At 46.8% G+C, this 24648-nt stretch overlaps 1 protein-coding gene across 2 annotated transcripts in view; it reads left to right on the forward strand.

Annotated features, from left to right (window-relative positions):
• The first annotated feature begins 1345 nt into the window (after positions 1 to 1345).
• ARHGAP39 (Rho GTPase activating protein 39) overlaps positions 1346 to 24648 on the forward strand; it is a 277564-nt gene continuing 254261 nt past the window's right edge. For both annotated transcript variants that reach the window (XM_032790990.2, XM_032790991.2), the window contains exon 1: positions 1346 to 1776. In XM_032790990.2, the coding sequence (XP_032646881.1) occupies positions 1385 to 1776 (392 nt within the window). In that variant the 5' untranslated portion in view covers positions 1346 to 1384. The remainder of the gene's footprint in view (positions 1777 to 24648) is intronic.

Genomic DNA, 24648 nt, shown 5'->3' on the forward strand with positions numbered 1-24648 from the left:
AATATACAAATATCGCTTTTCACAGTAACAGACTTACTAGCTAGAAAGCCTTTAAAAAGGGGAGAACATGCAAAGCAACTGATTTGTGTTTGTTCTGTTTAGGTCCAGTAAAGAATAACCAGCTGTACATCATGTCTATTACTGAGTCTGCAAACCCCCCTACCTAAATAAATACGTATGCACATATATACATCTCCAAATCATTGTCACTTGGTTTCCCTACGGTTGGTTACGTGTTTTAGGAAAAATTGTCAGAGTGGCCACCAGCAAGAGTTGGTGGCCGCACTCTGAGGCCACCCAAAAATGTATTGTGAGAACTCCTGTGTAGAAGGTGGGATGTGAGAGACGTCAGAGGCTTGTGCTCAGGAGACTCAGAACGATCACAGGAATGGGTGCTGGAAGCTGAAGTAAAGAGATGGCTGCTGGCAGAGCTTTGTTGGCCCCCAGGACTGTAATAGCAGGGTATCCTCTAGATGGGCAGTGAGGCAGCTGGCTTTTGGGGGGCTTAGTAATGGAGCGGTAAAAGGTGCTGAAGGTGAGCATTGAGATTCATTGGCATAGTTGTATGCAGCGAAGCTTGCTACAGATCTTAGCAGCATCATATCAGCCTCTGTCCAATGTTTAGCTCTCAATTTTCATGAGTACTAACCTCCTTCTCACAAACACCAGTTATGCTCAGTATTGTCTGAAAGTCTGCAACAATCCTGCAAAAAGGGCTTCTAAGATTCCCCTGGAAATAGATAAATGGGGCCAAATCTGGTGCTCAGGACTGCAGTCACTAGTTGCAGTGGTTCTGTATTTCTAGAAAGTGGTTCCATTTCTATATTATATGTGGTGGTTCCTGGATTTTGTTGCTCTCTCTTAGCATCACCTTTTTATTCCTCTGTATTTCTTCATTATTTGAGAGTGCCAACAGCATGCTAAGCGTTTCTCAGCCCAGTCTGCCCTGAGGAGTTTTGAATCTGAATAGACAATGTATTAATGAGAGTAGTAGGGTGGTGGTTCAGGATGCGAGAGGGAAAAAGTGTCAGTGCTAAATGGTAACACGTCTGCTTAGTGCTTTGATTAAAAAAAAAAAAAATGCCGTTTAGATGGTCATCAGATTAGCTTACTCCCCTCTGTGCTGTGAGCTGGAGATGGAGCAAAGGCCTTTCAGAAGGGATGCATTTAAGGGAGAGTCACTGGAATGCTTAGCCTTGTATAGGGAATAGTGCAAGCCAGGGCTTGGGAAAACCTGACTCACATCCCCTCCCAAGCAGCCTTTGCTCTCCACCCTGCCTTCCTAGCTAGTTCTGGGCAACTGCAACAACTTTTTCATTGTTCCTCTTTGTTCTCCCTCAGGCTGGAATGGGTGGAAATCATAGAGCCTCGAACGCGGGAGCGCATGTACGCCAACCTCATCACAGGGGAGTGTGTGTGGGATCCGCCTGCTGGCGTCCGCATAAAGCGCACCAACGAGAACCAGTGGTGGGAACTGTTTGACCCGAACACCTCACGGTTCTACTACTACAATGCCACCACCCAGCGGACCGTATGGCACCGGCCGCAGAACTGTGACATTATCCCACTGGCCAAGCTGCAGACCCTGAAGCAGAACACTGAGTCACCGAGGGCCTCCACAGAGAACAGCCCTGGGCGGAGCAGCAATGTCAGCAGGGAGGGCAGCACCAGCTCCTCCCTGGAGCAGGAGCTGGAGGGCAGCGAGAAGGTGCAGGATCAGACGAGGTCAAACCGTCAGTCAGCCCAGTTTGCTGTAGTGAAAGAAGAACCAGAAAGGTAAAACAGAGCTGTCTCTATGCAGCATGTGACATTAGACCGATGGGTAGTGAAATACCCTCAGCCGGGGGAAGCTGTATTGAATTTGTGCTGCAAGCGACAGATCCTGTGTAACTCACCCCTTCCCTGGATGAACTGAGACTAGAGCTCTGGGTGGTGGGCAGCAGGCTCTGGCCTGTGCAGCTTGATCCAGAGCAGCGGTGCCCAAACTTCCTCTCACATCCTCCCTGCCCCCCTTACCAGTAATAGAATGTGTCCATGCCACCCTGGGCTGGGAGTGGGTTCGGGGGCTGGGTGGTGCGTGCTCCGTCCTCTATCACCTGTGGGGGCTGGCCTGCGCCCTGCCCCGCCCTGAATGTTCCTCCATGCCCGGTTAAGGGAGGACTCTCCCTGTACTTTGGGGACAGCTGTACTAGAGGATAGCTTTTCTAGCTAAAGTATTGGGCCATGTGCAAGAGGGCAATCTCATTCATTCATAAAGCAATTATGTATTGGAGGAAGGGGTGTCACTGCCTCTGACTGCAGTGATACCTCTGTGCCGACCCGCAGGTGTAACTTAGTGCTGTCTGCTTTTCCTATGTGTGTTTAGGAATTTTCTAAACTTAAAAATGCACCATATTTCACAAAATGGAACATAAGCTCTCCTCCAGACCCATTTCCAAGGCAAGGGACGTTTATCCCTTTTCTGTATCTCATTGCGAATACAGTCTGCCGGGCTGATCTGTTTGTGCTGACTCAGGGGTTTTCCAGCAGGGGTGACTTTCTCTTTTAAAAAGGGGATTTTCAAATTGAATAAAAATACAAAGCCAAGTCTCCTGGTGTGTAGGCACAAATAAACTGTGCTTTGCGGTCTGGCAGCTGCATTGCACCTTCTTTGCACCCCTGTTCTGTACTGTTATTGTTTTACAGTTTTGATGCCTACGTACCTATTCTTTCTCCTTTAAAATGTATATTATTGAAATGTAAATAAACTCCCCAGCCACCTCTCCCTGAAATTGCACTCTTGCCATTTGCAGATAATTGGCAGAGAAATCTGTGCTTGTAACTAGGGTTTTACTTTCTTCCGGTCTACACAGCAGTGCCATGGCATGGTCTAGTGGTTAGACCCAGGGCTGGGTGTTAGACCTGCCTGGCTGTGCCACTGAATTGGTGTGATACCATGGGGAAATCACTTACCCTGTCTGTTTCTCCATTTGTAGAATGGAGAGAAACCTGAGCTTTGTAAAAACCCTTGGAGATCCTCTGCTGGAATGCGCCATGGAAGTACTGAGTACAGTAGTGCTGGGTTACCTGTGCAGTGTGCTGCATTAGTCCTCTTACAGTGCACATGGCACCACTGCGCTTTCGGGGGAATATGAGCTGTGTTCCTGTTACACCGCCATCTTGTGGATGCAGCCTGCAGGCTATATAAACCCTTTTATTTATTTATTACTTACTACCTACAGAGGATATAAATGGGAGTTTATTCCTAAAAATGATCCCATTGTAAACCTCTGGATGTAATATTCGTTCAGAGTTTCCATTCTAACAACTACTCATTTCCCACCCTCCACTCGTTCCAGCCATTACTGCTGTTAGTAAATGTCCATAGTCTGGTAGTCCAAAGGCTTTAGTTGGCATCTCTACCCTGTTTGCTGAATGTCACACAAACACAATGGAGGCAATATCTGCCCTGAAGAGCTTCTGTTCTAAAGATGCAGTTTCCCTCTCTCTGGCCAAGTCTACTCTTGAGGGTGATTCTCAGCTTCTGTAAATATACTCCTGCTAGCTCTTTTCAAGCTAGTGCTCTAAAAATAGTAGTGTAGTCATGAGTGGTGGCCTGGGCTAGTCAACCAAGTAAAAACCTGCCTAGATCCTATGAGTGCACAACCTGAGGCAGCTAGTCCATGCCGCTGCTTGCTGCTTCTCGTGTGACTGCAGCTACATTCCTATTCTTAGTGCACTAGCTTGACGAGAGCTAGGGCGAGTATGTCTACGCAAGCTGGGAATCCCACCCCTAGCTCCAAGTGTAGATGTAGCTTCAGGGAAACTCTCATTTAGGTTGTGGCTGTTTCCTGTGTTGCTTTATTGTAACCCGTCTGCCTCCCTGATGCCCTCTACTGTCTATTCAAAATACAGCAGCCAGCTTCATATTCTGGCTTGTCCATCGTGCAAAGTGTTTTACTCCGTCTTTGAATCCCTCTACTGATTTCTCTTGTCTGCCCCATTAAGTTCAAATTTCTCATCTTCTCCTTCAAGGCCCTGGCAACTCTGAGCCATCTGATTTAGCCTCCTTTCTTCTTGAACCCTGCTATTCCTCTGCTATGTCAGTGATACCACCTTCCTGCATGTCCACATCATGCTTTCTTTATACTTCCCTACACACAGAATGCCTTCCGTGAACTGATTCAGAAGGCCACTACCTTAGAACATAAGAACGGCCGTACCGAGTCAGACCAAAGGTCCATCTAGCCCAGTATCTGTCTACCGACAGTGGCCAATGCCAGGTGCCCCAGAGGGAGTGAACCTAACAGGCAATGATCAAGTGAGCTCTCTCCTGCCATCCATCTCCATCCTCTGGATGAACAGAGCTCGGAAGCACCATCTTTACCCTCCTGGCTAATAGCCATTTATGGACTTGCCACCAATGAATTACCAGTTCCTTTTAAACATATGTTATAAGTCCGCGCTTCACAACCCTCAGGTAAGGATGCTCCACAGTTGCTGTGCGCTGCGTGAAGAAGAACTCCTTTATTGTTTAAACTCTGTACCTATTAATTTTCAGTTGGTGACCCTCGTTCTGTATTATGGAATAAGTAAATAATTATTCCTATCCCACTTTCTCACATCACCATATTTATTACCTCTATCATATCCCCTTAACTCTCTCTTTCCAGCTGAAGAGCCTAAGCTCTTTAATCTTTCCCATATGGGACCGTCCTCCAAACCCCTAATCGTGTTTAGTTCAGCCTTTTTGAACTTTTCTAGTGCTGAATATCTTTTTTGAGCTGAGGTGACACATCTGTACACAGTATTCGAGATGTGGCAGTACCAGGTTTATATAAGGGCAATAAGTATATCTCAGTTCGTTATTCTCTATCCCTTTTAATGATCTAACATCTATGTTGTGCTTTTTTGACCCCTCTGCACACGCGTGGACATCTTTAGGACTATCCACGATGACGCCAAGATCTTTTTCCAATTCGTTGTAGCTAAATTAGCCCCATCCAATATTGTATGTATATTTGGGGTTATTCCCAATGTGCTTTACTTTACATTTCTACCTTAAATTTCATTGCCATTTTGTTGCCCAATCATAGTTTTGTGAGATCTTTTTGAATTCTTCACAATCTGCTTTGATCTTGAACTATCTTGAGTAGTTAGTATCATCTGCAAGCTTTGCCACTCACCTGTTTCCTTCTCCGGATCATTTATGAATAAATTGAATAGGATTGGTCTAGGACTGACCCTGGGAAACACCACTAGTTACCCTCTCCATTCTGAGAATTACCATTAATTCCTACCTTTGTTCCCTGTCTTTTAGCCAGTTCTCGTCCTGAAAAGGACCTTCCCTTTTATCCCATGCCAGTTTAATTTACATAAGAGCTTGGTGAGGGACCTTGTCAAAGGCTTTCTGGAAATCTAAGTACACTATGTCCACTGGATCCCGCTTGTCCACAAATTTGTTCACCTTCAAGCAACTCTAATAGATAGTAAGACACGATTCCCTTTACAGAACCATGTTGACTGTTGCCAACAGTGTTGTTTTTCTATGTGTCTGACAAATTTTATTCTTAACTATTGTTTCGACTAGTTGCCCGGTACCGACGTTAGACTTACCGGTCTGTAATTGCCGGGATCACCTCTAGAGCCCTTTTTAAATATTGGCATTACATTAGCTAACTTCCAGTCACTGGGTACCGAAGCCAATTTAAAGGACAGGTTACAAACCTAGTTAATCATTCCGCAACTTCACATGAGTTCTTTCAGAACTCTTGGGTGAATACCATCTGGTCCCGGTGACTTGTTAATGTTGAGTTTATCAATTAATTCCAAAACCTTCTCTAGCAACACTTCAATCTGTGACAGTCCCTCAGATTTGTCACCTACAAAAGCTGGCTCAGGTTTGGGAATCTCTCTAACATCCTCAGCCGTGAAGACTGAAGCAAAGAATCCATTTAGTTTCTCCGCAATGACTTTTATCATTTTTCAGTGCTCCTTTGTATCTTGATCATCCAGGGGCCCCACTGGTTGTTTAGCAGGCTTCCTGCTTCTGATGTACTTAAAAAACATTTTGTTATTACCTTTTGGATTTTTTGGCTAGCCATTCTTCAAACTCCTCTTTGGCTTTTCTTATTACACTCTTCACCTCCTTCCTGTTCATTCTCAAGATACACTTCTGTGATGTCTACAAGGAACTGACCAACTAATGCTGAATAGGTGGAGGGGAAGTTGGTATAGTTACTGGATGTTTCATTTTAAAATGTATATAAAATTCATACATATTTTTGATTGCATTCCTCTCCTCCAGCCTTCGGGTGTCATTTGTCATCTTAGGCCCTGCCCTAGCTGTGGGGACAGCACTCAGCATACTGAGCGTGCTACCAGAACAAATAACTGTTCCATGACCTGAAGGTCACTCACTACATTTGGTTTTTCTCAGGCTAATAGGGGAAGTGATTTCCAGAGGTGAGTACTCTGCCTCAAGATCCACAGCGCCTGAATCTATGGACACATAGTGCTAACACCCCATTGGGAACAGGGAATGGCAGTGGCTAAACTAACCAAAACTGAAACAGGGTAAGGCTTGTAGACCAAGATCACCACCTTAAATTGCAACCAGTACTGTGGTAAATGTGAATAATTTGTGTCAGTGCTAGCAAGGCATAACCCTTCTATAGCCCCATCCAGACCTTCAGCAGGGTTGTTGGACCTTAAGAAAGATAAATTGATCCCTTAAGTACTTATCTGGCCGTATTAACATAATATCTGGGCATCCCCAATCTTTTAATTAATTTACTCTCATAACAGCATAAGAACAGCCATACTGGGTCAAACCAATGGTCCATCTAGCCCAGTCTTCTGACAATGGCCAGAGACAGGTGCTTGAGAGAGAATGAACAGAACAGACAGTCATCAAGTGATCCATCCTGTCTGTCGCCCATTCCCTGCTTCTGGCAAACAGGGCTAGGGGATGCTTCAGAGCATGGTTTTGCATTCCTGCCTATCCTGGCTAGTAGCTATTGATGAACCTATTCTCCATGAACTTATCTAGTTCTTTTTTGAACCCTGTTATGGGCTTGGCCTTCACAACATCCTCTGGCAAAGAGTTCCACGGGTTCACTGTGCGTTGTGTGAAGAAATACTTCCTTTTGTTTCTTTGAAACCTGATGCCTATTCATTTCACTTGGTGATGCTTAGTTCTTGTGTTATGAGAAGGAGTAAATAACACTTCCATATTTATTTTCTCCGCACCAGTCATGGTTTTATAAACCTCTATCATATCCCCCCTTAGTCATCTCTTTTCAAAGCTGAAAAGTCCCAGTCTTATTAATCTCTCCTCATACGGAAGCTATTCCATATCCCTAATCACACGTGTTGCCCTTTTCTGTACCTTTTCCAATTCTGTGCATCTTTTTTGAGATGGGGCGACCACTATTCAAGATGTGATGTAGGGCAGTGCTATTGTCCCTGGATGACAGGATAAGAAATAATGGGTTTAAACTGAAGCACGTGAGATTTAGGTTAGTCATTAGGAAAAACTTCCTAACGGACAGGGTGGTTAAACACTGGAACAAATTACTTGAGGAGGTTGTGGAATCTTCATCATTGTTGGTTTTTAAGAACAGGTTAGATAAACACCTGTCAGGGAGGGTCTAGATAATGCTTAGTCCTGCCTCAGAGCTGGGGACTGGGTAGATGACCTATCAAGGTCCTTTCAGTCCTGTATTTCTATGATACTTTCCTCATTGTACAGATGGGGAACTGAGGCATAGAGGCTAAGTGATTTGTCCAAGATCACACAGGAAGTCTGTGGCAAAATAGAGATTGGAACTCAGGTCTCACAAGTCCTAGGCTATCTTAACCAGTGAACCATCCTTTCTCTTTAATGAACAAATCTTCTAAAGTTTCCTACTGGCTATCTTCCAAATCTTTCTTGGGCTTCAGAGAGTCAATCTGACCTCTCATTTCAATACGTACTACCCTTTGCATTAGTGGAGCTCCAAGTGCTTTACAGAGTGCTCTATAAGAGCTATATGGGGGTGATATTTATTTATTTATTACTCTAAGAAAATTGCAGCAGCCCTCACCACTAATATGGCGGTGCAGCTGCCAGAGGCTGTGGCTCCCAATACAGTATGCACTGGTGCATATGCAGTAGCCTCTCTGCTCAAGATGGAAGCTTTGCCTCTTGGAATCTGTTACTTCTGTGGAGTGCACCTGTATATTAAACTGTGATTTGTTCCTTTTCATGCTAGTTAGGTACAGCTGCTGGCAAGCTTGTCTCGGAAAACTGAAGTTTGGGCCTTCTCCCGGCAGAAGTGTGAGGTGTTAACTAGAATTGGAATGGGAGGCTTTAATTTTCTGTGCAGATGGTCCTGTGTTTTTCTCCAGGCAGCAGCAGCATGTGCATGCTCAGCGGCTTCCTAAAAGAAGAGAGAGATCCATTTTCCTTTCAGCGGTAATACCCACTCTTATTTAGTGCCTGTCTTCAGGACCGGTGCTAGGGTTTTGAGTGCCCTAGGTGGACAGCAATTTCGCCGCCCCGCGCACTTTGGTCCCGTGGCTCCGGGGGAGCTGCCGCGGGTGTGCCTGCAGAGGGTCGGATGTGCCTGCGGGCGGTCCACCATCCGCAGGCACGACTGCGGCAGCTCATCGAGAGCCACGGACCAGTGGACCGCCTGCAGGCACCACTGCGAGCAGCTCACGGGAATGTCTGCCTGCGCGCCCCTCCGGCAGGCGCCCTGACCCAGGGGGCGCCCTGACCCAGGGGACGCCTTGGGCTGCCGGCTGCCGCGGCGGCGCCCTGACCCAGGGGACACCCTGGGCTGCCGGCTCCTGCCGGCAGCTCAGACTCCCTCTCTGTCCTAGCAGCAGGGCTGCTCAACCATTTAAAAAAAAATTTGGGGGTGCTTTTTGGTGCCCCCAAATCTCGGTACCCTAGGCAACCGCCTAGTCCGCCTAAATGGTTGCACCGGCCCTGCCTGTTTTACTGGTGTGTTGTTCTGCAGACACTAATTGTGACATTGCAGATCATTAAAAGCTCCCACTGCTTCAAATGCCAGGTTGCTGTGCTGCAGGATGCAAAGGCTCAGAAGGGTGAAGTGAATGAAACTGGGCCCGGAAGTGAAAGAGCGTTACCCTGTAATGCTGGAAAATGGGTAACTCTCTCTAACAAGAGCCAGCAGCAGGCTGAGAGAATAAAACATAGGGTGGCTTCTTGGGAACTTTCTCTCCAATCCCCCATGCAATCTCCCTCCTCCCCTTTCTCCACAATTCAGTCATGGCTCACGTACATTCAGAAAGTGAGTCCTAATTCTATAAGCATTGGCAAATGTACAGTAGGTCCTAAGTTACAAATAGAAATAAGGGCACCGCATCCAGATTCATCCTTGTAGAGTCTCCTGTGTGAACTGTGGTGAAGGTGAGGTTTCACAGCAGTGGAAACAATACGTGAGCTGAAGCATAATATCTGCCCTCTGTAGCTGGAAATGGTTTGAAGGCAACTTTGTTTCTCTAGCCTGTGTACTTGTGCCAGAGGAGAACTATAGCACTGCCATACCTGCCCAGCGCTGGATTGAAGCATTGGTCCTGTAGGCCCATGGCTAGGGCCTCATCTCCTGGAGTCAAGTGATTATGGCAGGATATCAGCGGCTGTTTTTTATAAAAGTTGTTTCCAGCCGTTGTGACTGAAGAAGAGCTTCCAGATATGACCAGAGTGTAACTGCTGCAGCCATTTCTGTCTGAATCTGCAGAGACAGTCAGTAGGTCTGAGAGGGGGAAACTCCCCCTGCATCTGAGAGGGGGAAGTTAGCTCTAGAAATGGGCCAATACCTGATTTTTTTTGATTTTTTATTTTTTTGTTGTTGTCAGGTGGTTACAATGTATTTATTTGAGTCAAACTGAATTTGAAAAATGTTGGTGAATCGAAAAAGTCCATTTCAGATCAGATGGAACATGTTTGAGCTGAAACTTCCTGTGGCCAGGCACTGGATTCTCAAGACAGAAGGAGGAGGAGGTGCTGCCCCCCTTAACTTTTGAGCCCAGTGATTAGGGTACTCACCAATTCAAAACCCTGCTCTGACATAGGGATTTGAACCCTGGCCTCTCCCATAGTGCCCTGACCACCAGGCAGGCGATAGGTTATTCTGGAACTTGGAGATGTCTCATTTTCTCCTGTTGAAGCTGTTCTATTTCTTATAAAACTAACTCTACAGCCTGATGGCCAGGGCACTCTGCAGGGAGTTGAACCCGGATCTCCCACATCCCAGGTGAGTGCTCGAACCACTGGCCTGAAAGTTAAGGGACCACCACCTCCTCCAGCCTTGCAAACCTAGCCTGATTTATTTTTCCCCCGGCTAGAATCTGACAAATCTATGTTAAATTTGCAATAGCTCTGGGTCGACTGAAACAGCTTGCCTTTTTTTTTTTTTTTCTTTTTTTTCCTGGCAAATAAACTATTTGTCTGAAAAACTTCACCCAACTCTAGTTAACTCCAAGATGCGCACTGGGCGGGCAGCGTTCTGGGCAGCAGAGTTGCATGCTCCTGCTGAGCAGCACGGTGGCATGTCTGGCTCTGGCCAAGCGGCGCAGCTGCCAGACACACTGCTCTGAGCGGCATGGTGAGGGGGCCGGGGGTCAGTCAGGGGACAGGGAGCGGTTGGATGGTGGCGGAGATTCTGGGGGGGTGGTTGGGGGACGAGGGTTGGATAAGCATGGGAGTCCCAGGGAGCCCTGTCAGGCAGCGGGGGTGTGGATGGGGTCAGAGCACTCAGGGGACCGGAAGCAGGGGAGTTGGATAGGGTGTGGGGTCCTGGGGACATTTAGGGGTGGGGAGGTCCTGGGAGGGGGAAGTTAGGGGACAAGGAGCGGGGGCGGGTGTTGGATAGGTTGGAGGTTCTGAGGGGGGCAGTCAGGGGACAGGAAGTGGGAGGGGTCTGATAGGGGGCAGGGGCCAGGCTGTTGGGGAGGCACAGCCTTCCCTTACCCAGCCCTCCATACAGTTTTGTAACTTCAATGTGGCCCTTGGGCCAAAAAGTTTGCCCGCCCTGGTGTAGTGGGTGCAGCTAACCCACCCAAGCAGATGTGTCCTGACTATTGGGGTAAGTGCAGTGTGTGTGGGGGGTGGGGGGGCGGGGTGGAGAGCCCTGCTGCCACTTTATCTTCAGATGCCTTGTTGCTTCCTAAAGGTGGCAAGATGAAAAGTACCTCGTGGAAATCCACATCATCCAACTTTGGCTTCACTCTATTAATGCTGCTAGACTCAAATGCCTTCCGGTTTCAGTGGAAACACTTTCTCTGTATGCACCACCCTCTTATATGCAATTACACCTGGCTGCAGCAGTATGGCCCGAAAATTAAAATATAGATAGATATAAATCCTGAGCCCCCCAGGAGAGAGCTGCTTTGCTGTTTGCCCACAAAAGGTGTTCTGCACTGTACTGCTGACGCTCACGTGCAGCGTGCAGCTCATTGCTCTGCCAGCAGTACCTTATGAAACTAGGGCTGAGTCAGTTACTTGAGGACTGAGTCAGAGGTGCCCAGGGGTTAGTGGGGCCTACTGTTAGCACTTCAGGGGGCAGGTCTACTCGCAGTCAAGAGCTACCCCTCTGAAAAGTCCCAGATCACTGAGGTGCTGTCAGCAGGGCCGGCTTTAGGCCAATTCCACCAATTCCCCTGAATCGGGCCCTGCGCCTAAGAGGGCCCTGTGCCCAGTGGCAGGGCTGCCCAGAGTTGGAGGCTAGTGGCCAAGAATCCCTTCCCTGGCTAGAGGTGCCTTTTTTATTTTTACTCATCTGGCGGTGCTCCGGGTCTTCGGTAGCATTTCGGCGGCGGGTCCTTCACTCGCTCCGGGTCTTCAGTGGCACTTTGGCAACAGGTCCTTCAATGCCACCAAAGACCGGGGCAAGTGAAGGACCCGCTGCCGAAGACTGAGTACCGCCCGGTGAGTAAGCCCCCTGTGTGTGGTTTTTTTTTTTTTTTTTTTTTTTCTTTTAAATTCATCCCTGCTGGGGCCCATCAAAACTGGTTGAATCGGGCCCTGCACTTCCTAAATCCAGCCCTGGCGTCAGGAGGGGGGTGTTACTCTACTAGCTCTTACCGATGCACATTTTTCATCAGTATCTCACACAGCCATGGCAGCTGCGCGGCTGTGCCCTTATTTACTTATAACTTAATCTGAACTGCTTGGTGCGCTGCTGCCTGTTGAGCTGCTCATGCTCTCGCTGGTATGTTGTACATATGAGTGGGATTTTGGATGGAATGCGAGGCTAGATACACACGGCTGGGTGCACACATTGGGAAGTAGGGAAGCAGCAGTGAAACAGTTAATATATTTGGCACACTTCAATGGCGTGAAAACCAGCTCTTGAAAGCAAAGAGATTCAAGAGTGATCCAGTCTCATGCTGTAAGAGGTTCTCTTCATGGCTGAATACAGGTGTTGGCTATGCTGTCTGAATGCAGTATTTATGCTGTAGCCAGAGGCTCTCTGCTTGGATAGTGGGTCCTGCACGTTAAAGTACAAGGAATGGGTAGGGGAGAGTGGTTTTTCCTTTGCTTTGGAAAGCTAGCGCTTCCTGACAAATGATTGCTGGAACCAGCAGGGACCATGGCACTGTAGTTTGGAGATCAGTACTGCAGTCAAGTCTGAGGCCTGGTCTCACTACGCGTTTAAATCGATTTAAAGAGCATTAAATCAATTTAACGCTGTATCCGTCCACACTACACGCCTTGTATATCGATATAAAGGGCTCTTTAAATCGATTTCTGTACTCCACCCCGACGAGAGGAGTAGCGCTAATTCGATATTAACATATGGATTACGGTTAGTGTGGACGGAAATCGACGTATTGGCCTCCAGGCGGTATCCAACGTGCGCCACTGACCACTCTGGACAGCAATCTGAACTCGGATGCAGCGGGCAGGTAAAAGGAAAAGCCCCGAACTTTTGAATTACATTTCCTGTTTGCCCAGCATGGAGCTCTGATCAGCACGGTGGTGATGCAGTCCAAATCCAAAAAGAGCTCAGCATGGACCGTACGGGAGATACTAGATCTGATCGCTGTTATGGGGAGACAAATCTGTTCATACAGAGCTCCGTTACAGAACACGAAATGCCAAAGCATTTGAAAAAAACTCTCCAGGATACACAGCGCTGCGTGACAAGCGTAACGGGAAGCCAGAGATTCAAATGGACACTCATGGATGGAGGGGGTACTAAGGACTCCAGCTATCCCACAGTCCACAGCAGTCTCTGAAAAGTATTGCATTCTTGGCTGAGCTCCCAATGTCTGTAGGTTCAAACACAGTGTCTGGCGTGGTTCAGGGAATAGCTCCTCAGTTTCCCACCACACCACGTGAAAGAAAAGGGAAAGAAATCATTTCTTGACTACTTTCAATGTCACCTATGTGTACTGAATGCTGCTGGTAGACGCGATGCTGAGCAGTGAAGACAGCTATCGCTCCTCCTCCCCCGGGTGGTAGACGGTACAATATACTGATATCCGTCTTCGCCATCAGCCCGTGAGTGCTCCTGGCTGGCCTCAGATGAGGCTGGCCGGGGGCGCTAGGTAAAAATGGGCATGACTCTCAGTTACTCCCAGTAGATGGTACAGAACGGCTGGTAACTGTCTTCATCATAGCAACTGGGGCTGAGCTTCATCAGCCCCTCCCTTCCTGTGTAAAGAAAAGATTCCGTACTGCCTGGCCTGTCATAGCCCGGGGAGCTGCCCCCCTCCCCATTTATCTCACTAACAAGTCTCTGTTTTCTTTTCCTGCATTCTTTATACTTCATGACACAAATGGGGGGGGGGACACTGCACGGTTGCCCAGGAAGGTTGGGGAGGAGGGAAGCAACGGGTGGGGTTGTTGCAGGACAGCCCTGTGAATACTGACACGGAGCAGCTGTGCTCTGATACACGGTCTCTAATCACTTGCCCTTATTCTAGGCAGGATGACTCTATTTTTAGAAACCATAAGGGAGGATTGACTCAGTCCCAAGTGAGTCAATCCCGCTTTTGCGTTGCGCCCGGCCGATTTCAGCCAGGGGCACTCATGATAGCAGCGAACAGTACAGAGGAGGAGAGATAACCGTCATCTCATTGCCAGTTTCTCCGGCAGTAGACGGTACAGAACGACCGGTAACCATCTCTGCTATCATTGCAAAAGCAAGTGAATGCTGCTGTGTAGCGCTGGAGTATCGCCTCTCTGTCTGCGGCATGCAGTACACATACGGTGCTGGAAAAAAAAAAAGCTGACGGGCTCCATGGTTGTCCGTGCTATGGCGTCTGCCAGGGCATCCAGGGAAAACGGCGCGAAAGGATTGTCAGCTGATGTTTTCCGGAGGAAGGAATGACTGACGATTTACCCAGAACCACCCGCGACAATAATGATTCACCCGAATTCCAAGGGGGCGGGGGAGACTGGCGGAATAATGATAGCTACGGAAGAGCTCACAATGCAACGCTTCAGAAATCGACGTTAGCCTCGGACCATGGACGCACAACGCCGAATTACTGTGCCTAGTGTGGCCGCATGAAATCGAATTTATAATATCAGTTTTATAAAACCAATTTTAGCTAATTCGATATTGTCCCGTAGTGTAGACGTGGCCTGAAGCAGAGACAGGTTGTTATTTTGGAAACAAGTGAAACAATTCTAAAGGGTAAAGCCCTTGGAAATAGCCTGCAGGGACCAATCCCTGTGCTGACTGAGTGGTAGGCTGGATGACCTAATGGACCTGTTCCAGCTCTGATTTCTGTGATTCTGTAGCGAAGCACAAACGAGGAAGGACGGGTGACTGCGGTCAAGGCTCTTGCATGGGAAAGCCTCCAGTGGCAGAGATCTCATCTCTAGAAGTGGCTGATGCTTTGGGTTCTGGAGAAGATAAACTTAAAGAACAAGAGAGCTGTGCAAATTAAAAATTGATTTTTTGATTGCACTGATAGTTGCTATGAAGGGCAGAGCCAGTCCAGGCATCTGTGCTGCTGAGCTCCTCTAGCTGCTCAGAGCTCAGTGTGTTCTGCATTTTGTTGTGGTTTCAGAACATTAGTAACTTGATGGGCCTTTTTTCTCTACCTTGTGCCCATCAAATTGTAACCATATCTTAACTGGTGTCTTTTGGCTGATACCAGAATGGACCTTAAACCTTAACAAACATGCTTCGTAGAACAATGAACACTCACATGAGGCTGTCTAGCCATAGAAAAATATACAGACATGACAAGTCCTCAGAGAGAGAGAGAGAGAGCTAAGTATTATGTCTATTTCAGCCGAGGCAGAGAGGTGAAATATCTCATCCCAGGTATTGCAGAGTCAGTGTTGAAGCCAGGACTACACTAGGCAGTTCCTGGTTCTAAGTAGGGTCTAATGGACTGAGCTGAACAGAAGCCATAAAAGCACAGTAGCATGTATAGACTGATTTGAACAAGAAAGCATTTGAAGATCTGCTTATTTCCTTTTTCCTCCTTCTTTTTTAAATCCATGGTTAGACATAAACACCCACATTTTCGAAGCGTGGCACAGGATTTCAGCTAATGAGACTCCCATTTAAAGTGCAGATAGTTTAAAACCAAGGCCTGTTATTTGGAAGATGTCCCTGAATGTGATAAAGTCCAGAAGTCTGCTTTATAGCAAGCAGAAATGTTAGACTTGAACTGAAGTTTCTCTTGAGGAATCAGTTCTTAAGTGGGTATTCACCCACGAAAGCTCATGCTCCAATACATCTGTTAGTCTATAAGGTGCCACAGGACTCTGCTGCTTTTACTGTCTTAATATGTGGCTGTCTGGTCCTAAATCTATATATAAATTTTCTTTTTACAGGCAGTAAATGTACATTAACATTCACAAGATTATTTCTAGCCAAAAAATATATAGCACCATAGATGGGCGCCTGGCTTTGTAAGGCAAGGGACTAAACTCCTTACGGGTGTAAACTGGTGCAATGCCACTGACTACAGTGCTTACTGCAGCGGTGAATTCAGTCTGAGAGGCTTATGTTAGACTTAAGGAAGACCAACACATCATGGAAAGTGTGGGTAAGACAATTGGGTTCTCCATTTTTTGCCCTGCTTTATACTTTCTTACCAAGCCCCGTTTGTTGCTTTTCCTACATCAGCCCCATTGGTGTGTGAATGACACCAGTGGAATTAGTGTCTTGCTTATGCTAACTTACCTGAACTTTAGCTTGTTAGCCTTAAAAAGGTAGCGTGTTGTATCCCTGAAAGGGTCGATTATAAAATCTATCAGAGCTAATAGTCTCAAGACTTGCATTGAATATTTTGCTTCATTCTTTGTTTGTTTTTCTTCTTTTATAATTTGGAAAAGGCTCTTCTATAGTTACTGACCTTCCAGATGTGACTGAGCCCCTGTCCTCTGTCAGGTAGCCCTAAATCCTTGGAGAAGACATTTATCTGGGGCAGAGAAGATGTGAAGCCTGTTTTGGGGCATCATGTGGCTGCCACAGATCTATCCTCTGCTGGGACTGTATGTAACCATTTGGGAGAGATGTGGCTAATGCGAGACCTGGGGGTTCAAAGGACTATATTGAACAGTGCGCCAGACAAAGATGGACTTTTGGAACAAAAGTGTTAATATTTAGGGGGAGGTGAATACAGATTCCCCACCTCCAATTATGCAAAAATGCAGCCTTTTGAAGTTGTGCCATGAGGGGTGGGCCATTGTCTGCTGATCACTCATTACTTGAAACCAAGATTAAAGGAAAGACTGAATTATTCATGGTGGTTCTGCTTCTGAATCTGAAAGCATGTCTACGTTACAAACTTTTGCCAATGCAAGTTATATAGGCAGAAAGCCACCACAATTAGTATATTGCTTGTGTGCACACATGCTTGGTTCCTTGTGTTGGCCCTGCATGTACTCACCATAAGTGCTTGTTTCGAGGCACAGAATAGTGCAGCATGGGCAGGTATCCAGTGCAGTCTTTTGGGAAGCTTTGGCAATGCTGGGGGAGCAGAAACAAGTCGTGCAGGGGTGACTGGGACAGCAGGGTGAAGTTCCCATCTTGCAACTTTCTCCATCCCATAATGCTGTTTCTAACTCATAATTTTCACACCTATTTTGAAAATCCAATTAACTCATGCAGGATTTGTCACTGTCTGCCATCTCTGACAGAAGCATTAAACTTGCGCAACTCCACACTACTATCATGGGCATTACAAGCACAGGACACAACATCTTCCAGTATTTGCAGAGCTGCAAGGGAATGGGGTGACTTTTCCTGGAGATCCATTTGCTGTTGGATGTAGCAGGAGCCAGTTAAAGATTGGTGGTGGTGGTCGTGGAGCAGCTGAAAATGATGGAGCACTGCTTCTGAGCCTGAAAAATGAGACTGAGTGGTGGGATTGCATTGTAATGCAGGCTTGGGATGACACACAGTTGCTGCAGAACTTTCAGCTGCACAAGGTCACATTCCTGGATTTGTGTGCTGAGCTTGCCTCAGCCCTCCTGTACAGGGACACCAGACTGAGAGCTGCATTGACAGTGGAGAATTGAGTGGCAATTGCCCTGTGGAAACTGGTGGTGACAGATTTCCCACTGACCAGTAGCAATCATTTTGGATTTGGAAAATCCACTGTGGGGGGGCTGTTGTCATGCAAGTGTGCAGGGCCATTAATTGTCTCCCCCTACACAAGACTGTGACTTTCAGCAACATTCAGGACATAATGGATGGATTTGCTGCAGTGGTTTTTCCAAACTGCCATAGAGCAATAGACTCATACATATCCCTATTTTGGCACCAAACCACTTTGCCACAGAGTACATCAACAGACATGGCCATTTTTCCATGGTTACAAACACAGGACTGTTCAGAAAGCTACAAGCAGGGACTTTTTTTCCCTGACTGGCAGACTACCATTAGGAATGTTGAAATGCCAATAGTGATCCTGGGGGACCCAGCCTACAACTTGCTCCCCTGGTTCACGAAAATGTACACCAACCACCTCTACAGCATCAAAGAAAGATTCAGCTACTAGCTCAACATGTACAAAATGACAGTCAGTGCTTTTTGTAGATTGAAGGGGTGCTGGAATTGTTGACTCACAAGATTGGATCTCAGTGATAAAAATACCCCAATGGTTATAGCAGCCTGCTGTGTCCTGCATAATATCCATGAAGCAAAGGAGGAAAAGCTGCTGCTAGAATGGAGGGCGTAGGCAAAGCAGCTGCCTGCTGAGTTTGAACAGCCCTTCACAAGGGCTGTCAGAACTCAATGTAGAATTATATGGCTCAGGGAATCTTTGACACAGCACTTTAACGGTGAGCCACAGTAATGTGTTGTGGTGTATTGTGCTCTACCTGGCCTTGCAGTGTGGGGGCCTGTGAGGAATCATGTGGTGCTTGGTGCACATCTATGAATATAACACTGACAATGCACCTATTAATAGTGTGATGCTTCTGGTATACTGTTTGTCACTGATCCCATGAGTTGTGTACAATAAGTGGGTGATTTCAATACTGCCAGCCATTCTGCAGCATATATTGGGAACTGATAAACATGAATTATTTCCCAAACAAGAGTTTTGTTGAGTAATTAAAACAATTAAAAAAAAATTCTGTGCAAGTTAAAAGCAAATACATTAAGACTTTAATAAATGTATGGAACAGAGCTTAAAGAAAGGGAAGGAACATTCATGTCCATTTTAGCTATGCATGTATCAACAGTGGCTCTGACAGGTCAGGATGTGAAGCTGTGGTTATCCTTGAGATCCCCTGGAGTGGAGAGGTAGGGGTAGGAATGTAGCCTGTGATGCCACATGGAATGTCGAGGGGGAGTTTAGGGAAGTGCTATACTGGAGTTGACCATGGACTGCAAAGAGAAGTGGGCCTGGGGTCATTGAACCTGTAGGTCGAAAAGAGTTTGCAGCATGTTTGCTGCCAGGGAAGTCCCATTATGTCTGGGTGCATCTCCCTCCCCAAATCCTGGTCCTTTCTCCATGCATTCATCCTCCAGGTGGTCTATTCACGGTCTGATGCAGCATTGGCTTACAAGATCTCACTGAACATGTCATCTTGAGTCCTCTTCTTTCTTGTCATCAGGCTCATGTGTTCTGTGTGTGTATCGGGGGGGACCCCTCAAGGTGCAATGATAAAACACACAGAGGTACAATTGCCAGTATAGTTTCAAAGGAAAGCATAAATTAAGTTTCAGATCTCCCTTCCCTTGCTCCCCATAAGTTTTAAGCAAGGCATGCAATAATGCAATAGACTCATAGACTCATAGGTCAGAAGGGACCAATATGATCATCTAGTCTGACCTCCTGCACAAGGCAGGCCACAAAACCCTGCCCATACACATTTATAACAACCCCTAACCCATGACTGAGTTACTGAAATCCTCAAAATTGATATTTGATGACCTCAAGCTGCAGGGAATCCACCAGCAAGCGACCCATGCCCCACGCTGCAGAGGAAGGCGAAAAACCTCCAGGGCCTCTGCCAATCCGCCCTGGAGGAATAATTCCTTCCGACCCCAAATATCGGCGATCAGCTAAACGCAGGAGCATGTGGGCAAGACTCCAGCCAGCCCAGAAAGAATTCTCTGCAGTACTCAGTTCCATCCCTCCACATCCCCTCACAGACCATATGAGCAGAACTTATTTGCTGATAATCAGACATATGCCCCATATAAACTTCCCATCATAACATCCCCTCCATATACTTATAAGCTTAGTCTTAAGACAGATGAAGTCTTTTGCCCCCACGTGATCCTCGGAGGCTGTTCCTCAACCTCACTCCCTATATGGTTAGAAACCTTCGTCTAATTTCAAGTCTAAATCCGTAATATCAGTTTGTACCCATCGTCTCGTCGCCTTACATTAGTACTAACTTCAAATATTCCTCCTCCCTCCTAACGTATTGCCCTGATATATATTAGTTATCGAGCAAGGCTATCCCGCAGCCTTCGTTTGGCCGGCTAACATAGCAGCTTTAGTCTCTTTTCATAAGGCAGATTTTCCATTCCTCGGATCATCTCAATCGCGTCTCTGCACCTGTTGCCTAGTGTTGAACGATCTTCTTAACATTGGCAGTAGGACTCAGAACTGCAGCAATCGATTCCAGGGTAGGGTCGCTCACCCACGCCGTATATAACGCGACTTACACTCTATCGCTTGCTGGAATGCTCGCCTGATGCCTATAACCGCATTTGCTTTTTAACAGCATACGGCATGTGGGGCTCATAGTCATTCCTGCATATAACCAATACCCAGTCCTTCTCACTCTCTCCGTACGCTGTCAACTGATTGCGTCCCCACGTAATATCTACCATATGTCTTAATTTGCTATCCCTAGTGCAGGTGACCTTGCACTTTTCGACTAGTTATATTTCATACTGATTACTGCATACGTCCCGTTTACGAGGTAGAAGGTTCAGATCTCCTGATAGTTATCCCGGTCCTTCTCCGTGCAGCAACACCCCAGCTTTGTGGGTCATCCGCAAGACTTTTATAGCACATTCCCGCTCTTTGCGCCAAGGTGCAGTAAAAAAGGTAAATAAGATCGGTCCCAAACCGATCCTGAGGGACTCCGCTAGATACTCGTACCAGCTGACGTTCACGGCTTCGTACGACTGCTGGGTCAGTCTCCTTTAACAGTTCTGCTTCCATCTTACAATTCATTGTATTCATCCCATCTTTTCCAATTTAACTAAACAAGTTTCCATGTGGAACCGTGTCCATAACGCCTTAACTAAAATCGTACGGTAAATTAGATCTTACCGCATTTCTTTGTTCTAAGTAATCCGTCACCTTCCAAGGGATCAGGTTGGTTTGGCACGATAATACCCTTAGTAAATCCATGTTGCAATTCGTTCCAAATTACCATTGACGCTCATTGTCTCTTACTACTTCTCCCTGTAAATTTTTTCGCAAGACCTTACACACTTACAGAAGTGTTCAGCCTAAAGGCTATAATGTACCCCGTCGGATCAGCGTTTTATCCCTTCCTAAAATAGGAATGGACGTTAGCAAGTCTCCAGTCGTGACGGTACAACCCCGAGTTTTACCGATTGCTTGAAAATTTCTCGCTAACCCGGCTGCACAAGTGTCACGGCACTAGTTCATTAATATCCCCTTTCAAGAAAGAAATGGGGGATGATTGTCCGCTCCCCTCGATTTGTCTCATTATAGCTGTTCAGAGGTTTGGCCTCTACCTCAGATGCGGTAATGAGCCACCTCCCATAAATCCCCCACATTGCCATTTATCTTTTAGCCTTCCTCACTTTATCCCTACATGTTCTGACCTCACTAAGGTAGCTTCCCTTGCTAATCCCGCCTTTCTTCCACTCCCTGTAAGCTTTCTGCTTTTTCCTAGACATCATACATATCCCTATTTTGGCTTCTGCTTTGGAGTGCTTGTGCATGGGTACCATGCCCAGCTCCAGTCATGGTGAGTATGGCCCGCCATCGGTGACGAAAATGAGAAGGGAATTGCTCAATTGCATGAAACTGAGTATAGGGTACTGGCACTGTATCCTTGCACTATCTGATTATTATCGCTGATCTCACTCTTGAGGGTGACAAAGGCACAGAGAGAGAATCAGCTGCTTGCATTGGTGCCTACTGAAGTTATTGCTGACTGGTGTGGGAAGATGTCCTACCGTGGAGGAAGAAATAAGGCTGCCATCCGTAGAAACCTATGGGAAAGGATTGCAGAGTACCTCCATGAAAGTTTAATCAGTCTCTCAGGAGGATTTACAGGACATCCCTGTGTACATAAACAAAGTGCTCCGCATGGCCCCTCTTGCCTAACTAACTGTACCTCTCTTTGTTGTACTGCTGCCTCTTCTCATAAGAGTAAAGTAATGAAGAGTTAGCTGTGTCCTGCTAAGTTGGGGGTTCCATCACTGTGAAGGGAAATAAATTAATATACTTACTCAAGGTTCCTTTCCCTGCTTCCGACTCACCCATGCTTGACTGACTGGACTGTGGTGGAGTCTCAAATAGGTCCTGGTTCATGGCATAGCTGGACCCCACAGTTGTCTGTCCCCCATCCTCCTCCTCTTCCTTCACCTCCTTGACTTAGCTGTTAACATGTGGGGCATATGACTCGGTGGTGGTGGGATCTCCACCAAGTATGGCATGTAGCACTTTGTAAAAATGGCAGGTCTGTGCCTCAGCCTCACTGGCCTGATATGCGTCCAGCAGTTCCTTCACTTTCACATGGCCATTCTGTTAGTTGCTGTTGTCCCCCTTCTCCTGCAACCCCCATGCAATCTGCTCGTAGATGTCCATGTTTCTACACCTGATCCTTAGCTGTTCTTGCACAGCTTCTTTGCCACACAGGCCCAGGAAGTCTAAAATCTACTGTCTACTCGGGCTGGAGCGCGTCTGGAGCATGGTGCCAGCATGGTCAGCTGGGCAGTTGGAGACCCCAATGGAGAGGTGTTAAGTGTGCTTGCCAAGCTGGTCAATCAGAAAAAGGCATTTCAAAAATTCACAGGGCTTTAAAAGGGGAAGAGGGCCTTCTGGTGTCCCTGACCCTTGGGCAGTGGCGTTCACAATTGAGGCCAGAGCCGTCAGTGTCGGGTATTGTAGGACGCCTGCTGGAGGATGGTTAGGGTCGACACAGATAATGCAGTGTCTACTTTTGTGCTGCATTGTCTTCAATACATCGAGCATGGCTCAACACTGCTTGGGGAAATGGTGTTACTATGTCGGTGTAATGGAGCGCTTGCATTAGTGGGAGACAGACATTTAAGTGTAAACACATACACAACCAGGTTGAAACAAGGCAGCTTACGTTTACTGTTTTGTAGTGTAGATCAGGCCTCAGACAGTTATGAACTTGTAACCATGGGGAAAACTCAGTTGTGTGTTTTGAAGGACTGACAGCTACTAGAGCATGAGGCTGGAGTAGCGCCAGAGGCTGGAGTTGAGGCGACCTCTAATAAGCTTTTTAGCATGCATGTAGGTTTCTTTACTGCTTTTAATATATTTTCTCTATCATGCTTTCACCTTAAGAATAATGTGCTTGCTTATAAAGAGCTGTGTGGAATCTTACAGGGCTCAATTCCAGAGACCCATGTCTGCACACAGGAAACCCATAAGGTTGGTAACATCAGTACCTGAACCCTCTGGGGACACAGAGGAAGGGGAAGACGAGAGGGTCAACAGCTCTGATCATGAGGAGTCACCAGAACACAACTCCTCATCTTTCCCAGATAAAGCAGTCATACCTACACCTGCGACGGCCCTTGATGATTTCAGACATTTCCAGGAGCTATTTAGGCAAGTAGTGCAGAGCCAAAACATCCCTCTAGAAGAGGTACAGGAGACACAACACCAACTCGTGAAGATCTTGCATACTTCCTTCTCATCAAAAATCGCCATTCCAATCACTGATGCTGTCCTGGAACCGGCAGATACAGTGTGACAAACTCTGGTCTCCATCCCACCAACTAACAAATGCACAGACAGAAAAAATCATGTGCCAAATAAGGGCATGGAATTCCTGTTTGCACACCCACCACCAAACACATTAGTGGTGGGTATAGTCAACCAATGGGGCAAAGAATACAAGACCACGCCTCAAGACATGGAATGGAAGAGAGTGGACCTATTAGGCTGAAAAGTCTACACCTTGGCCACACTGCAGTTCTGCACAGTGAACTACTCCGTACTACTGGCAAACTATGACCATGACAATTACAGCAAATTGACAGAATTCACTCAGGACATCCAAGAGGAGAAGAGAGACCAGTTCTGGGCCATCGTGAGTGAAGGCCAGTTTATCTCCATGACTGTCTTTGATGTAGCAGACACAGCAGCCCCCACGATGGCAACGGCCATAGTAATGCGTAGGGTCTCATATCTTCACTCCTCAGGAATCCCTAGAGAGCTCCAGCACAAAGCGGATGATCTGCCCTTTGACAGAGACCAGCTTTTTTCCACAAAAACAGACTGTCCTTCACTCAATGAAGGACTCAACAGCAACATTACGGACCCTAGGGATATACACACCACCTAATAGGAGATGAAGGTACCAGCCCTACAACAGGAACAGAGACAACACGTCTCAATGCCAGCAGAGACCATACGACACATGGAGCCAAAGAAACAAAACACAGAGACATTGACAGAACCAATCGCAGAACGTGGCATCCCAACCACCACCTAACAAGCCGCAATTTTGAAGCATTGGTAGACGGTTTGCATGACCTCTCCGTAACACCAGCGTCAATGACCAATACCCATATCTTTGTGCACTGTCTCAGACCATATTACAACAACTGGGCCTCCATCACCTTCGACCAGTGGGTATTAGAGCTCATTTAAATGAGCTGTACCATCTTCTTTTACATCTATCCCACAAACTCACCACCTTCCCTGTCCCTCTTCAGGTACCCTTTTCACAAGCACCTGTTGAAACAAGAGGTACATCGAGTACAAATAGGTGCAGTGGAACTAGTTCAATCACAACACAGAGGGAAGGGATTCTATTCACATTACTTCCTGACCCAAAAGAAAAACAGGGGATGGAGACCCATCCTTGATCTGAGGAGACTCAACAAATTTGTCCGTGCTCAAAATGGTCACCCTGAGCTCAATCATCCCCCCTGTGCTGGAAGAAGAGGACTACAAGACACATACTTTCATATTAGAATCCGTCTGGCTCACAGATGCTTCCTAAGGTTCACAGTCAGACAAGAACAT

The sequence above is a fragment of the Chelonoidis abingdonii genome, chromosome 2, assembly GCF_003597395.2.
Source record: "Chelonoidis abingdonii isolate Lonesome George chromosome 2, CheloAbing_2.0, whole genome shotgun sequence".
Taxonomy (NCBI): domain Eukaryota; kingdom Metazoa; phylum Chordata; order Testudines; family Testudinidae; genus Chelonoidis; species Chelonoidis abingdonii.